This window comes from Zalophus californianus, chromosome 2, assembly GCF_009762305.2.
Source record: "Zalophus californianus isolate mZalCal1 chromosome 2, mZalCal1.pri.v2, whole genome shotgun sequence".
NCBI lineage: Eukaryota > Metazoa > Chordata > Mammalia > Carnivora > Otariidae > Zalophus > Zalophus californianus.
Genome location: NC_045596.1, coordinates 948,826 through 964,131, shown reverse-complemented (window position 1 = coordinate 964,131; position 15,306 = coordinate 948,826). Strand labels below are relative to the sequence as shown.

General features: G+C 50.2%; 2 protein-coding genes across 4 annotated transcripts; one reads left to right on the top strand and one right to left on the bottom strand.

The window, feature by feature from the left end:
• Positions 1-229: 229 nt before the first annotated feature.
• On the bottom strand, positions 230-613 carry LOC118356712 (alanine and glycine-rich protein-like). The gene has a single exon (XM_035726080.1). It carries the CDS (start codon positions 611-613, stop codon positions 230-232), a length of 384 nt encoding a protein of 127 aa, XP_035581973.1.
• On the top strand, positions 508-14,121 carry LOC113925132 (stem-loop binding protein). Of its 3 annotated transcripts, none has more exons than XM_035726009.1 (8): positions 508-670; positions 787-903; positions 4,962-5,066; positions 7,345-7,404; positions 7,680-7,817; positions 8,463-8,612; positions 9,883-9,964; positions 10,574-10,777. In XM_035726009.1, the coding sequence occupies exons 1-8, from the start codon at positions 612-614 to the stop codon at positions 10,619-10,621; spliced, it is 759 nt and encodes a 252-aa protein (XP_035581902.1). In that variant the 5' UTR covers positions 508-611; the 3' UTR covers positions 10,622-10,777. The 3 variants fall into 3 exon arrangements, with proteins under 3 accessions (XP_035581902.1, XP_035581903.1, XP_035581901.1); XM_035726010.1 differs by lacking the exon at positions 10,574-10,777 and adding an exon at positions 10,255-10,541; XM_035726008.1 differs by lacking the exon at positions 10,574-10,777 and adding an exon at positions 13,132-14,121 and having other exon boundaries at positions 511-670.
• Positions 14,122-15,306: the final 1,185 nt, after the last annotated feature.

Genomic DNA, 15,306 nt, shown 5'->3' with positions numbered 1-15,306 from the left:
CGCACGCCGGCCGCCTCCCCTTCCGGGTTCCAGTTTCCCGCCTGCGCAGAGGCCGCCCCCGCGGGGTCGACCAATCAGAGACCGTCTCGCCGGCCGACCAACCAGAGGCGCGTCCTCTCCCGGGCCTTGGCCCCTCCGAGCGCCTGCGTCGCGCGCGCGTCCGAATCTCCCGCCAAAGCCCCCCCCCCCCCCCGCCCGCCGAGCCGCGGCAGCGCCGGCCGTCCCCATGCTAGGAGCGGGGGGCAGCCTTTCCTCGGGCCTCTCGTCCTTCGGCCACACGGCGCCCCTCCGCCGCCGCCCAGAAGGCAGTGCCGGGGCTGCGGCCTCGCGTCCCCCCGCCCAGGCCCGGGCCGCCTGCGAAGCGCGCGCTGCCGCCTGGGCCCCCCCCCCCGCCGGCGTGGGCCGGATGGTCTCGCCCGCTGCGGCGCGCGCGGGAGCTCGGGGGGCGGGGCCGGACGCGCATAAAGGCGGTTGGGGGCGGGGCGCGCGCGCAGAGCCTGTCAGCGCCGGCGCGGGAGAGGACGCCGCTGCCGCCGCCGCCGCCGGTCCCGGACCCCCGCCCGAGGACCCCCCCGCCCGCCGCCGCCGCCGCCGCCGCCGCCGCGCTCGCCATGGCCTCCCGGCCGCGAAGCCCCTCTGGCTACGGGAGCCGCCGCGACGGCGACGCCAGGTGAGGCGGGCCGCGCGCCCCGGGACGTTCCGGGCGGGCCGGGGCGGGGGTCCGCGGGCGGGCGCCCCGGGGGCCGCGCGGCTCTCCTCACCGCTGACGCCGCCTGTCGTCGGCAGCCCGCCGCCCCCGACGAGATGGAGCCTCGGACGGAAGCGCAGAGCCGACGGGAGGCGCAGGAAGCCCGAGGACGCCGAGGGCCCCGCGAAGCCGGCGGGCGACGGCCGACCCGACAGGTGGGCCCGGGGCGCGGCGCGGCCTGCGGGGGCGCCGCGGGCTTGGGGCCCCACGTTCAGCTGGTTATGATGGCGCCCGGGGGGGGTCTGTATTCCGCTGGTTGGGGCGCCCGGGGGGGTCTGTATTCCGCTGGTTGGGGCGCCCGGGGGGGGTGTCTGTATTCCGCTGGTTGGGGCGCCCGGGGGGAGGTCTGTATTCCGCTGGTTGGGGCGCCGGGGGGGGTCTGTATTCCGCTGGTTGGGGCGCCCGGGGGGAGGTCTGTATTCCGCTGGTTGGGGCGCCCGGGGGGAGGTCTGTATTCCGCTGGTTGGGGCGCCCGGGGGGGTCTGTATTCCGCTGGTTGGGGCGCCCGGGGGGGGGTCTGTATTCCGCTGGTTGGGGCGCCCGGGGGGGGGGGTTCTGTATTCCGCTGGTTGGGGCGCCCGGGGGAGGTCTGTATTTCGCTGGTTGGGGCGCCCGGGGGTCCCCGCCTGGCTGGTTGAGGAAGGGCGCTGTGGGTTGTCCCGGAGCTGGCTGAGGCGCCCGGGGGTCCCCTGCCCGACCAGTTAAGGAGCCTGGGCGCCCTGCCTGACTGGTTAAGGTGCCTCGGGGCTGCCTACCTGCTGGTTAAGGCACCGCGGGGTTACCACCCGAGCTGTTGGGTCTGCTGGGGGGGCCTTCGTTCGGGTTGGTTAAGGTGCTTCGGCGGTCTCTACCCGACAGGTTAAGGCGCCCGGGGGTCCCCACTTGGCTGGTAAAGGTGCCAGGGAGGGGTCCCCCGCCCGTCTGTTAAGGCACCCCGGGGTTACCACGCAGCTGGTTGAGGCACCTTGGCAGCCCTACGTGACTAGTTAAGGTGCCTCTGGGTGCCCGCCCTCCTGTTTATGGTGCCTGTAGGTTGCCCCCTGACCGCTTGTGGTGTCTGCTCCGCATCAGTTGATTGATTAAGGGGGTGCTGTCTCACGACACTTGGTTAGTCGTGGCGCCTGCAGGTCCCCGCGTCTGACTCGTTAAGGCACTTGCGCCTCAAACGCTTGACTAGTTAACGGTGCTCGTATCTTTGAGCGCTTGACTCTTAAGGCAGCAGCGTGTCCCAGCGTGACTAAGGTAGCTGAAGGTCCCGCGAGCGCCTCTGGTGACAGGTGTCCGGCCTCAGTCTCTGTGAGTGAGTCTCACTGTGTTTCAGGGACGGTGTGGGAGGCTACCATGAACTTTTTCGGAGGTTTCAGCGCAGCTAGTTAGGTTGTGCCTCAGAGGAATCCGTTTAGAGAAGTGTCCTACCACAGTCAGAGAAGGTCTCGAGGCCAGAATGCAAATCAGGGTTTAGGTTCGATTCCTCTTTTCATCGTGGTTCTCTGGGTACTGGGAGAGGAGCCTTTCCTGTGGTATTGACGCCAGCGGCGTCTAGGTGGGTCGTGTGCTCCTGTGCCCTGACGGGGTGCGCCGCTAGTCAGGGTATTTCAGAGGGACAAGGAGAGGCTGAAGAAAACCAGGGGACAGTGGTGAAGGCCAGTGTGTCCTTCAGAGGCCACAGTCAGGGAAGACCTCTGTCAGCGACCTTTGTGCGGACAGTGGGTGACTGGGATGTGGTCGCTCTAACGGTCTACGTGCCCTCAGCTGGGGGTGTGCGTGGCCCGTCTGAAGCCTGACAGCGGAGGGCAAGGGGCGGCGTTCAGGTGGAAGGGGAGGTGGGGAGGAATGTGTGGTGCACGTTAGACTTTTTAAGGCAGTTCCTGTACTTGGCGGGTTGAGGGGGATTCAGAGAGGAGTCTGGGATGACTCAAGTATTTCACTCTGAACACCTTTGTTCCTCGGGGAACCATTTGCTGAGATGGAGAGGGTGGGGGTAGAGCAGACCCGGCATGGGGAAGGAGGCAGTACTTGATGAGACCTGAGTGTGGGTGCGGAGACTGCCCACATTCTGCATGATGTGGTCTCTCTGCATATAGTTTTAAAGACCTGGGGCTAGAAGAGATACTTGGGAAGAGACGCTGAGTGTGGGAGAGCGCCTGGACAGTGCTTGAGCTGGATGTGAAGAGAAGTGATGAAACACCACGGAGATCGAGATCTGAGTGCCCCGGTGGTCTCCTGTTTAGCTGAGGAGAAAATGTTAAATCCTTATATTGCCTTAAAAGTCCTTTGTATCCCCACGGGTACCCCTCTAGCTCAGTAGTTAGCCACTTGGGCCTCCTTACTCATCTAACATGGCAGAAAGCCCTTGGCTCCTGCTCTTGGCTCTGTGATTGCTGCCTGTCTCCCCAGTCTGCTGTGGTGATGCGTGGGGGGTGCGTATAGGTGCCTGCAGTAGAGCCAGGTGCATTTCCATCACGGGATGTGGGAGGTGGTTCCCGTGCAGGCAGTTAGCTCATTGTACAAAGTGGGCTTTGTTTTCCATTCGAGCACTTTCCCTAAATGTACTCTTGTTCTGAGATAGGATAGGTTGGTGAATACAACTTGCTTAATCTAAAAAGTTGGCTTTAGTTGTACGAAAGGTATTTTCTATTATTCTACCAAAACATGTGATGTAGTGGAAGGTCGTTTGTAAGCTCCTTTTAAGAGTTCAGCAGTCTCATGGCCCAGACCTTAGCCTTTTGGTCCACGAGTGAGGACATGGAGGTCCAGCTCTGGATAACCTTCCGTTTGGTTCCTCTCTGTATCTGGGATACAGTTACTGAGTCATATTAACTTTTGGTTCATTAAGTTGACTTCAGACCCTGCCAATTGTTTTTAGATTCTGGAACTTTAGTTTTAGAAATCTAATTTTAGTTTTTCTGGGTGAGGTAGCTATAAGAGAAGAAATGGTAATTGCATGCCGCGATCATTTGTTATTGCAGTTGCATTTTCAGAGCGTGCCATGTGGTTTGCAGCTAGGGTGCATCCGGTCACCTAGAGTGGCAACTGAAGTTGTGTCTAGCTTTGATGCATCAGCGGTGACCAGTAGAAAATTGAGGAGGAAAAATGAAAGTGTCCATTTATATCTAATCTACAAATAATAGGTACCAACAATTCTGACTGCGAGAATTCTTGGTATTAAGCTTTTTTCAAATTGCCTGCTCTTTTTTTTTTTTAAGATTTTATTTATTTGAGGGCGCCTGGGTGGCTCCGTTGGTTAAGCGACTGCCTTCGGCTCAGGTCATGATCCTGGAGTCCCGGGATCGAGTCCCGCATCGGGCTCCCTGCTCGGCGGGGCGTCTGCTTCTCCCTCTGACCCTATCTCCTCTGATGTGCTCTCTCTCTCTCATTCTCTCTCTCTCAAATAAATAAATAAAATCTTTTAAAAAAAAAAAGATTTTATTTATTTGAGAGAGAGAGCGAGAACATGAGCAGAGGGGAGAGGCAGAGGGAGAAGCAAGCTCCCCGAGGAGCAAGGAGCCCGATGTAGGACTTGATCCCAGGACCCTGGGATCATGACCTGAGCCAAAGGCAGATGCTTCACCAACTGAGCCACCCAGGTGTCCCTTGACGAAAGGTCTCCTTGATCTCTGGATTGAACTGAGCTCCTAGTTTATGCTTAGCCCAACTCTAAGGGGTGCTGTTACCAGTACACTGAGTCCTAATGTAGCAGGGACTCCCACGTATATTCCTATCTTCCTATTTTAATTAGGTGATATATTCTGAATAGTTAATTAGGTGCATTTAAAAGTGAACAGTAGGCACCATTTATTAAGTACCTTTTATGTGCTGGTCACTTTGCTTAGTATGAAGTGCTATTTAATTCTTTTTTAAAATACTGAAAAATAGTCTCTCATTTTGTAAATAAAAGACCAAGTTGTATTAGGCACCATTGTTTGTGCTGAAAATGGCTTGTTGACTTGGCCTTCCCCCCAGTGGACTGTTCTCATGATTCAGCCAACACTGGCACATGGTGGGTGCTTACAAGCTCAACAGATGAAGCCCAGAGAGGCTTGAAGTGAATTGCCCAAACTCAGTGAGCTAGTAAGCGATGGAGCGTAGACTGTCTTGGAGCCCATTCCCTTGGCACTCTACAAGCAACATCTGAGCATAGCCTGGTGTGCTGCTTGGAAGGACACTGAACGTAGGTGCCGTGGTTCAAATGCACATTTTTGTTGTATTGCAGTTTTACCACTCCTGAAGGCCCGAAGCCCCATTCTAGATGTTCAGACTGGGCAAGTGCAGTTGAAGAGGATGAAATGAGGACCAGAGTTAACAAAGAAATTGCAAGGTATACAACCCAGACCGTTGTGAAGCGTTATCCTTGGTGTTTCTTATCATATGTTAGCTTTGAGGTATGTGTTAGAAGGATGACTCTTCAGAGTCTGGTCCCCATCCCAGCAGCATTAGCAGGGTCTGAGCACTTGTTAGAAATGCCCATTCTCAGGCCCCACCCCAGGCCTCCTGAATGGGAAACTCAGGGTGGGGTCCAGCCATGTCTTAAAGAAGCCAGCCATATGAGCCTGCTCACTGAAGGTTCAGGACTACTGTCTTAGTGGCCATCCATCCACCATGGCAGTAGGTGGGAAGATGGTACTACCATGATGTGCTCTAACCTACCACATTGGGTTCTGCCACCCCAGCAAACTGTGTGGCTCTCTCTTTAGATAGGGAGCGCACTCTTGTCTGACACCTGGTTCAGGTAACAGCTCGGGAGTGGGAGAGCACAGGGAGGGGTCCCCAACGTGGGGCCTGTTAACCCCTTGCAGCTGTACCCAAAATTGTTGTGTATATCCAAGTTCTCCCAAACTCTAAGCCACTGCCTCGACTCATTACGGTTCAGATGATGCATCCTTAAGCACTGCTTCTTTCTCTTGATTACATTCTCTCTGGTATTTTTGGGTTTTTCCTTCCCTTTGAAATATTCCATCCAACCCAGCTGATTGAGCTTTGAGTTAAAATGCCGTGGCTCATAATCAGTTGGAGTATGTTGAACTGAGTCCATTGGTTCTTAATTCTTAGGAGAAAATGTGTCCTCTCAGCAGGGAAGCAGGGCCAGATTGCCTGTTTCACCTCTGCAGTGGTTGATGGTATTTATAGCTGCCTCCTTAGGAAAGGCACAGGCCCACGTGGGGGTTAGTTAGGACCACTCAAAGGACTGCTTTAATTTCTTTGAGGCATCAAAATGTGTGTGGGTGGGCCGTGTGCCTGGTTAGAAAAGTGAACTGGAAGTTCACAGACGTGGGCTCCTCCAGTGTTTTGAATTCGTTGTTTTATTCATATAGATGTCAGTTTTCCCAACTGTAGAGCTAGGATGTTTGATTTGGTCTGTGTAGTTTCTGTGTTCTGCTCCCAAGGCTTATAACAGCTCTTCTCACATACTTATGTGTCCTGACCCTTGCCAGGGACTATCTGCAGATCTTATGCCATGTATGGAGACCCCTCTCTATCTTGATCCTCCTTTGATGGACCCCGCTTTATTCCTCCGTTGTCTCACAGGCCTGTCTCCGAAAAGTGTTCTTTGCAAAACAGGCCTGCTCTATTTTGGGCCGTTCTGCCGATCACACCCTTCCTGATGGAAAGCTTCTGCTTTAGTAAGACCCAGGTGGTTTGACCTGCTGCTGATGGTAGTCTGCCTTTGTACCAGAATTTAGTTCACACGACTTCAAGGAGGATAATACACACTACACAACAGCTGTCTGAAAATTGGAAAATGGGTTTTAGTCATACTAGAAGCCAGTCTTTTTCAACTGGAGTCCCTGAGAGAATGAAGCCCTACAGAAAGGGATATTGAGGGCCTGCTTTCTCAGTTCGCACAGGCTGGTATAGAATCGGTGCTTTTCTAGATACACAGGAAACAAACTCATTTGTTATTTCCTGGTGTCCAAACTCCTCGGTGCCTCAGCAGACTTGGGGCCTGGCACTTTTGGAAGGAGACATGGTAATATACTACATGTTTTAGACACATGAACTTCTAGCTTGAGATGGTTCATGGTTTCAGTGTTAGATCGAGCTACACTCCTTTGGCTGACGTACCTTGGCAAAGCGGGTTTTGGTAGTTGCTGTGATAGAAATCAATGAGGAACAAGACTGGGGGGTGGTGGTCAGTCTCTTTCCAAGATTGGAGAAAGCGAGCACAACCCAGTAGGCACACGTGTAAGTAATTGTGGTATTAGAAATAAAAACTGTTTATCTCAACTTCACATTTTTTTTTTTTCTTCCCCGAAAGTGGATCTCACTACTTAACCTGAAGCTGTTAGGGGCTTTTTGTTTGGCTTAGAGAATCTCCATTACATATGGTGGTACCCAGGGTCATTGATGTGGCTGTTTGCTCACAGGGCCTGGCTGCTCTAAGCACTTTGTACGAGCTTGGCCTATAACACCTCCTTATGAGAGAAGGTGACCGAGGGAGATTGAAAATAAACAGAACCACTGTGCTGTTACCCTGATTCACTCACCAGACCACACTGCTCAGGGAGAAGGCCTGACCTCTGGGGGCTGTCTTAAAAGCATTGTGTTCAGTTAATTCGTATACCTTTCTAAAACAGCAATGTTTATTTTGCTCTCAGATATAGAAGAAAACTCCTCATAAATGACTTTGGGAGAGAGAGAAAATCCTCATCAGGAAGGTAAGTGACACGTAAATGTTTCTTCTCTAATTTGATAGGCCTGTCACCTGCTAGTGGGAAGAATTGTGCATGGGATGCTGGTTTCTCGGCTGCTTGTGCTGCTTAGTCCTTTCCTCCCTTTTATGTACTACATTCCCGTGGAGACAGTTCTGGACTGTTCTGGGATTAACATGGTTTGGAATCCAGAGGACAGATGTTCTTTCATCATTGTGTTTCACCATTTTCTTACGTAGTGGTCTTAACCTTAAGGCACATTCTGTCCATCTCATCTTCAGTTCTGACTCCAAGGAGGCGGGGTCCACGGTGCCAGCTGACTTAGAGACAGATGAGAGCGTCCTGATGAGAAGGCAGAAGCAGATCAACTACGGGAAGAACACCATCGCCTACGACCGCTATATTAAAGAAGTGCCTAGGTAGTCTTCTCACTGGCGCGTCCTCAGGGAGCTGTGGGGCACTGCAGTCTAGCTTGTAGTCTGCTTTCATGGTGCATCTGACTCTCGGCCTACTTCACGCTCTCTGAGGACCATTGAACCATTTTGAGGCACTTATGTGAATGACGAGGATGGGTGACTGAAAACCCAGGGACACGACCATAGGAAACTTAACATGTTAGAGTCCAGGGTGTTAGTTAACACTTCAGGTCCCAGGGCTCTTGCGGTCCCAGAAATATAAAGCTATTAACGTGCGTGATGGGGGAAGAGTAAAGTTCAGGTGACAGGTTGTAAAGATGGTTTTGGAGAAAAACATGAACCTTGCCCCCTCTTGTCCCAGCAGCATGCTCTTCCTAGCCTGCTCCTCACAGGGTTGCACAGAAAGCTTAGAGAGGGCACGCATTTCTCGGTAGGACTGGGGTTCAGATGTGCGTTTCTGGAGCAAGATAGTAAAGGGGTAGTAGTTAAAGGGGTAGTGGTTTTTCATATATTACTTTTGCTCATTTTGTAGAGTCTCAGTTGACCTATGATTTTTTTGATAACTCTAATCTCAGAGTTTGGTTAATCTTCAAGCTGATGTATAGATGCGGATGGTATGTACTAGGACAACCTCCCTCTTTCCTGTAGACACCTTCGACAACCCGGCATCCATCCCAAGACTCCCAACAAATTCAAGAAGTATAGTCGACGATCGTGGGACCAGCAGATCAAGCTCTGGAAGGTGGCTCTGCATTTTTGGGATCCTCCAGCTGAAGAAGGATGTGATTTGCAAGAAATGTATGTCTTCATTGCATTCTTGTCCTGTTTCTGCAATTTGTGCAGTGACTGAAATCACTTGATCACTTATGTGCAGGTTATCATGGTATTAAGTCCCCCTGGAAGTTCTGAGAGAGTGGAGTAGCCTGCAGCCACGGCTTCATGTCCGTTTTCCCTTTGCACAAGTGCATAAAGTCGGACAGGTGGACTCTGGGAGGCTGGTGGAGGGAGGAATCTGCTTCCTGAATTTAATTCACTTTGTAGCTAGAGAAAATGGAGCTCAGTAAATCTAGTAATATGCGGGCTATTGTTTATTCTTAAATTTTAAAATAAACATTCTGAAAGGTATTTGAGTAACATGTTGGACTATGAAAATGCCTGTCTTCCTTTTATCTTTTCCCTGTTTTTTAATTTTTTTTTTTTAAGATTTGAGAGGGGGGAGAGAGAGAGCATGCGCAGGGAGGAGGGGCAGAGGGAGAAACAGATTCCCTGCTGAGCATCAGGACCTGAGCCGAAGGCAGTCCCTCCATGGACTGAGCCACCCAAGCACCCCTCCCTGTTGGTTTTTAAACTCAAGCCTAGTTGGAAAGGCCTCAGGCCTGAATTTTTGCCCTAGGGTTAGGACGCCCGTTGAACAGGGAGGTGGAAAGGACTGTCTTGCACTCACCCCCTCTTTGGGCACCTCTTCTCAGCTCCTTCTTGACCTGGGTCTCTGCCTTCCTCAGACACAGATTATTCATTCAGCAAATACTTGAGTTTCTGCTTTGTGCTGGGGAAATTTATTAGAAACTGTCACGTTTGAAATGATTTTTAACATGGCTTTATAGATTTGGCCTCACAGATGTCATAATGTCATACTGATTTTTTTTCCCACTGTGACACTATTGTCCCTTCTTTAGGAGTAGAAAATTGGAAAATTAGTGATTGCAGTGTTCATCAGCCCCCCTAACTGGGCCTATATTGAAGCTTCTACTTAGAAGGGTGCTTGTGGGTGTGTAAACAGTCGCACCACCGTTGAGAATGGGCAGGTGGTGGTGTGCTCTGAGCTACGTGGATGTTTCTCCTTGCCATCACTGTGGCTAGTTACCTGTGTGGGGCGGGGAGCTGGGCGGGGGGGGCGGGGCTTCACTGGAAACTGTCCCGAATGCTTCAGGAGCAGGGGAGACACTTGTCAGTCAGTGTCTGCTGCATGGGGCAGCGTGCTACAGCGTGCTCATATTTAGTGAACAGGCTCGGAGCACCTCCCTGCTTTAAGTGGTGGCTGATGCACACGTTTGCTTTCACCTGGCAGACATCCTGTGGACCTCGGGGAGATGGAGACTGAGTCTGCAGAAAGCAGCTCCGAGTCCCAGACAAGCTCTCAGGATAACTTCGTAAGTGCCTTTTCTTGGTTCCGTCTCACCATGGGTGTCGGGTTAGTTGCTGACGGCGTCTGCCCCTTGATGAGCTGACACTGAAGCCAAAGTTTGGTTTTGGTGCTTATGAAGAAGGGGTTCCTTTATACCTTCTCTGATGTCATTGGAATGTTGACTTGATGGTGTTCCTAGGGAGTGGCCTTAATTGAGGTTTTTGGTTCAATCCACCTAGTAGGTTCTACCATTTTCATTTTAAAAGCGAAAGATCTTAGGAAAAAAAAGTGAAATCATTTTTCCTCTGATTCCAGTGTCTGTGTAGGCCTCGTCCCTCGTGTTAATTTTATGCTGTATACAGTTTTCGGGGGTGATTTGCTAGTACAAGATCATTTGCTAATTACTACTGTATAAAGGTATGCTTTGGGCCTAAGGGTTTCCCCCACATTTGCCGATTTTTAAAAATTACATGGTTTTTGAGGGAAAAAAAACTAAAGATTAAAAACAAGATATAAAATTAGCTCATCTAATCCTGTAGTTGTTGGTTGGGTGCACGTTCCTTCAGACTTCTCTGCATGTGTACAAGCAAATATACATGAGCAGTTTATAATAAAAGCCCTTTATTACTTTTAGAAAGGAGACCACCTTGATATTTGTGTATGGAAATACTTAACATATTAAATGAAAAAAAAAACAGATTGAAACTGGAAAAAAGCAAATGTTCGTTGTGAAGTACTTATGTTTTATATGGGATCATCCTGTACTGTGTTTGGACAGTTGAGAAGCCAATAAAATAAAGGTGCCTAGTTGCCTTTTTTTTTCTCTCTCTCTCTCTTTTTTTTTTTGCCTTCCATCCATGCCCCCCACCGTGGCAAGCCTGGCATGTGTCCTTCTAGTCTTGTGGCCCATCTGCGTCCCTCACACTCTTTGTGACCGACACATGTGACTGCGAGGTTAGGAGTAATACAAATGTCTAGCAGTAGAGGAATTGCAAAGTTATGTCACAAGGAATAGAGCTATTATAGGTTGTTTTTGAAGACTGATGACTTGGGAAAGTTGTAGAGATAAATAAAAGGATATTTAATGATGGAATGATCCCAGTTTTGTGGCTGTTGATGTGTATGTAGGACTAAAAGGAACCCATGAACAGCTCAACTGGTGGCATCCGTAGTTCGGATCAAAAGTAACCCTGGTCCCAGCTCAAGAAACAGATTCTGAACATACCACCTGCAGAATCAGAAGTTAGAGGGAGATGCTCAGCCCCAGGGGGCAAGGGGAGGGGAGCCAGACCATGAAGATTAGAGGCAGGGGTCCTGGGGGGAGTGCTGGGGGGTCCAAGAAGAGGTGGTTCAGAGATGGCTGGATGTGCTGAAGGGAAGAGAAGCCCGGGCCTAAGCACTTTATTTAATACTACAAACACCCAGGTAACTGTGTCCCTCAACCACCACACTAGATGCTGCACACGACCATTATGTCATTGTACTCCAGAAATGTCATCCTGACAGAATAACGCTCCTGGCTAATCAGCTGTCCATGTTCAGGCCTCCTGGCTGCCCTAAGAATGTTCTTTTTACAAGTCTTTTTTTCTTTTTTGATCCACCGTTTAATCAAGGATTACTTGTCTAAATTGCCATTTCTTACATTTTCTTTTTTTTTTTTCTTAAAGATTTTATTTATTTGAGAGAGAATGAGAGAGCACGAGAGGGAAGAGGGTCAGAGGGAGAAGCAGACTCCCTGATGAGCAGGGAGCCCGATGCGGGACTCGATCCCGGGACTCCAGGATCATGACCTGAGCCGAAGGCAGTGGCTTAACCAACTGAGCCACCCAGGCGCCCCATTTCTTACGTTTTCTTAAAATAGTCTTCTTGTTTTTTTCCTCCTACGACCGGTGACTTTTTGGGAAGACTTCAGGCTAGTTTTTGTAATGCAGAGTTCCTCATTTGGGAGTTCTCCTACTGTTTCTTTAAGAACTAGATTCAGATTGAACAGGCAAGAATGTGACCATGGTGGGGGGTGTATGTCCCTTTGTCCCATTATTGGGGATGTTACATTTATAATATGATTCAAGTGGTATCAACCAGATTTCTTCATTATAAAAGTAACTTTTTTTCTTAAAGATTTTATTTATTTACTTGAGAGAGAGCACAAGCGGGGGGAGTTGAGTTACAGAGGGAGGGGGAGAAGCAGGCTTCCTGCTGAGCAAGGAGCCCGATGTGGGACCTGATCCCAGGACTCTGGGATCATGACCTGAGCCGAAGGCAGACGCTTAATTGACTGAGCCACCCAGGCGCCCCTAAAAATAACTTGTTTAACGTTCATTTAAAACTTTGGTTTTAGTTGGTATAAACATTGAGCTTCACACTGGGTTTAAACGCCCTAAATCATAAACTTTTAACATTTGATTGTGTGACCTTGTAATTAAGTTTTTTTAATGAAAAAGCAAAACCTGTTTAGTAAGGCAATTCAGAAATACACTAAATTAAACACTGGTATCTCCTGCCCTGAGAGCCACTATTTAGTTTTGTCCAGTCTTTCAGTTGTTTTGTGCTTATAGATGTACATGGGTGTACACATCTGAGCTTTTTGTTCTGTATACCACATACGAGTCCTTTGGTAGCGTAGTTACTGGGAATTATAAGTGAGTGCATAGACCTTGACATACGCTCTGTCGCTTGATGCCCAAAAGTTGTGCAGTGCAGGATGGGCTCAGGAGGGGGCTGTCCTCTGCCTCAGTGCTAGAGAAGCTAAGCTAGATCCTCCTTGGCTGGTGAGCACGTGCTCAGTAGGTTTGGTGGGATTCTGCTTCACAAGTCACGGGGAGCGGGTGGTGGTGCATCCAGTTCATGATGCAGCCCCCGTAGGGTCAAAGGGCTGGGGCTCAGATGCCATAAAGGGTCTGTTAGTTTCTAATGGATTGGTTGGTGGGTAGGGATTTGACATACCCACGTAGAGGAAAGATTGATGCTATCCGTGAATTTTAATTAGGTAATGGTTTTGAATTCTCTCAGGAGCATTCTGGCACACATAGACCTTTGCTGGTAATGCTCCATCTTAGTCCTGTGGTGCTGTGGGCAAAGGAGGCGGTGGTCGCCCCCTGGTAGGGGTGTGGTGCGCAGCCTTGTGCTTCGTGTCACCAGCAGCAAGTCCCCTGTGTCTTGGGAGCTAGCCCTGACTGTGCTCCTGTCTTCTAGGACGTGTACTCTGGCACACCCACTAAAGTCAGGCACGTGGACTGCCGAGTGGAGGACGAGTTTGATTTGGAAGCTTGTTTAACTGAGCCCTTGAAAGATTTCTCAGCCATGAGCTAACTGATGCCACCTGGAGGCCACTGGGAGCGAGAGTTGCCTCCACCTGGCAGGTTGGGGGCCGGCCGAGCATGTGTCCTGTGTTGGTAACCGGATGGTTTCTGTTCCTAGTTCATTATCGCGTTATCTCATGGTGAATTGATATTCTTGCCTTATTATCTTAAGAAACGTTAATTTTATGTATAGTGAATGTATTTTGCATGTTTTAAATTGTATATGGAACTAAATCCAAGGAAAATTGAACTTGACACAGTCTTGAAAACTTAATTGCTTAATCTCTACCATCTTCCAAGTTAACTTGACAAGCATATTTTAACTGGTTTTCCACCAGTATGTTAGACGTTAAGTTGTTACTTGTCAGATGGCTGGTTTGGGGTTAGTCGCACATTCATGGGGCCAGTCACGCATCAGCTTTCTTTACTGGTATCTGAGTATTCTCATAATTGGATAACTTTAGTATCTTTACGGGAACTTAATTTTGGGCCTTTTTGTCAGTACGTCAAGGTGTGTTTTTTTCCCTCCTACAGAGAGAGCACTGAATAGTCGAAGGTAGTAAATTGAGCTGTTAAGGGATTTTATGTAAGTTATACAGTCTTAATTTGGTACTTGTAAATAGCGCTAGGTAGGCCTTCTACCTGTAATACTCCAAGAGTTAAGGCAGCAGAGGGGTTTAGAAAGAACATTTTTTACAGTCATTTAATTTACCATGTAAAGTTGCTGTAAATGATAACGTGTACAGATTTTCTGTTCAAATATTCAATTGTAAACTTCTTGTTAAGATTGTTATGTTTCTATTGCTTTTGTATGGAATGATATTACAAAAATAAAAAGAACCTTCTTACCTGATTTATTACGTTGCCAAATAGGCTACCTGCTGAGATAATTCCTGCGTTTGAAGGACCTAAGTATCTGTCCTTACCGAGTGGCACTGGGAGGACAGCACACGGTGGTGAAGGAAGCATGGCCCTGGCTCATTGAGCTCTGCCCAGTGAGGAGGACCTTATTTCATAGGTTTGGAGCTCTGATGGAGGATCTTGGTTGGGCCAGAGTCACATCCGGATGTCCTGTGACTGCAGAGCCTGGCCACATTTGGCGTGTGCCCGGCAGACTTAACGGGGTTTGATGCTCATTCAGCAGCTGGGGAGAGTGGCAGGGCCTTTCCGTGTTTCCTGAGACAGACCAGGGCTGTGCAGTCTGCCTTGGAGCAGAGTGAGCATCGGACCTGGGTTTCGAGGGGCAGCCCTGACCACCTTGTGTCTTCTGTAGTTATGCACTTGACCCCTGGAAACTTGGCCTACAGACATGGCCACTAGGCCACGGCCACGTGCCCTAAGAATGGTCCCTCAGACATGATGCTGACGTTATCTCAAGCAAAGGATGGGTTTTGTCAGCTTTGTTCAAGGTCTTTCAAAAGGAGCCCTTCCTGGGGCGCCTGGGTGGCTCAGTCGTTAAGCGTCTGCCTTCGGCTCAGGTCATGGTCCCAGGGTCCTGGGATCGAGCCCCGCATCGGGCTCCCTGCTCCGCGGGAGGCCTGCTTCTCCCTCTCCCCTCCCCCTGCTAGTGTTCCTGCTCTTGCTGTCTCTCTCTGTCAAATAAATAAAAATCCTAAAAAAACAAAAGGGGGGGGCCTTCCTTGTTCACTTTGTTGAGCCCATACTGTGTCAGGCACAGTTCTATTGGTATTGGAGACCTGCAGGAGACAGGGTGCTCCAAAATCTGCACTCACACTCTCCTGGGGAAAGAAGACTGTAAGTACAGTGTCAGCTTAAGGGGTAAGAGCAGAGATGGGCAGGGGGCTTGGGGAGGACTGGGAGGTGGGAAGTTGTCATTTTTTTTATAGGCTGGTTGAGAGATGCCTGATGAGGTGGCATTTGGACAGACATGGTCTCCGGGAGGACCATCTGCCTCAGAAGCCAGCAAGTGCAAAGGCCCTGGGGTAGGAGTTTGGTGTATAGACTGCTAGCAACATCCTCACGTGGGCAAGACTTTGTAGCTGGGCAGGAGCTTGAGGAGTAAAGTGCGGGTGGGTCCCTCGGGGGCTTTGAGGAGACCGGGGGAGGG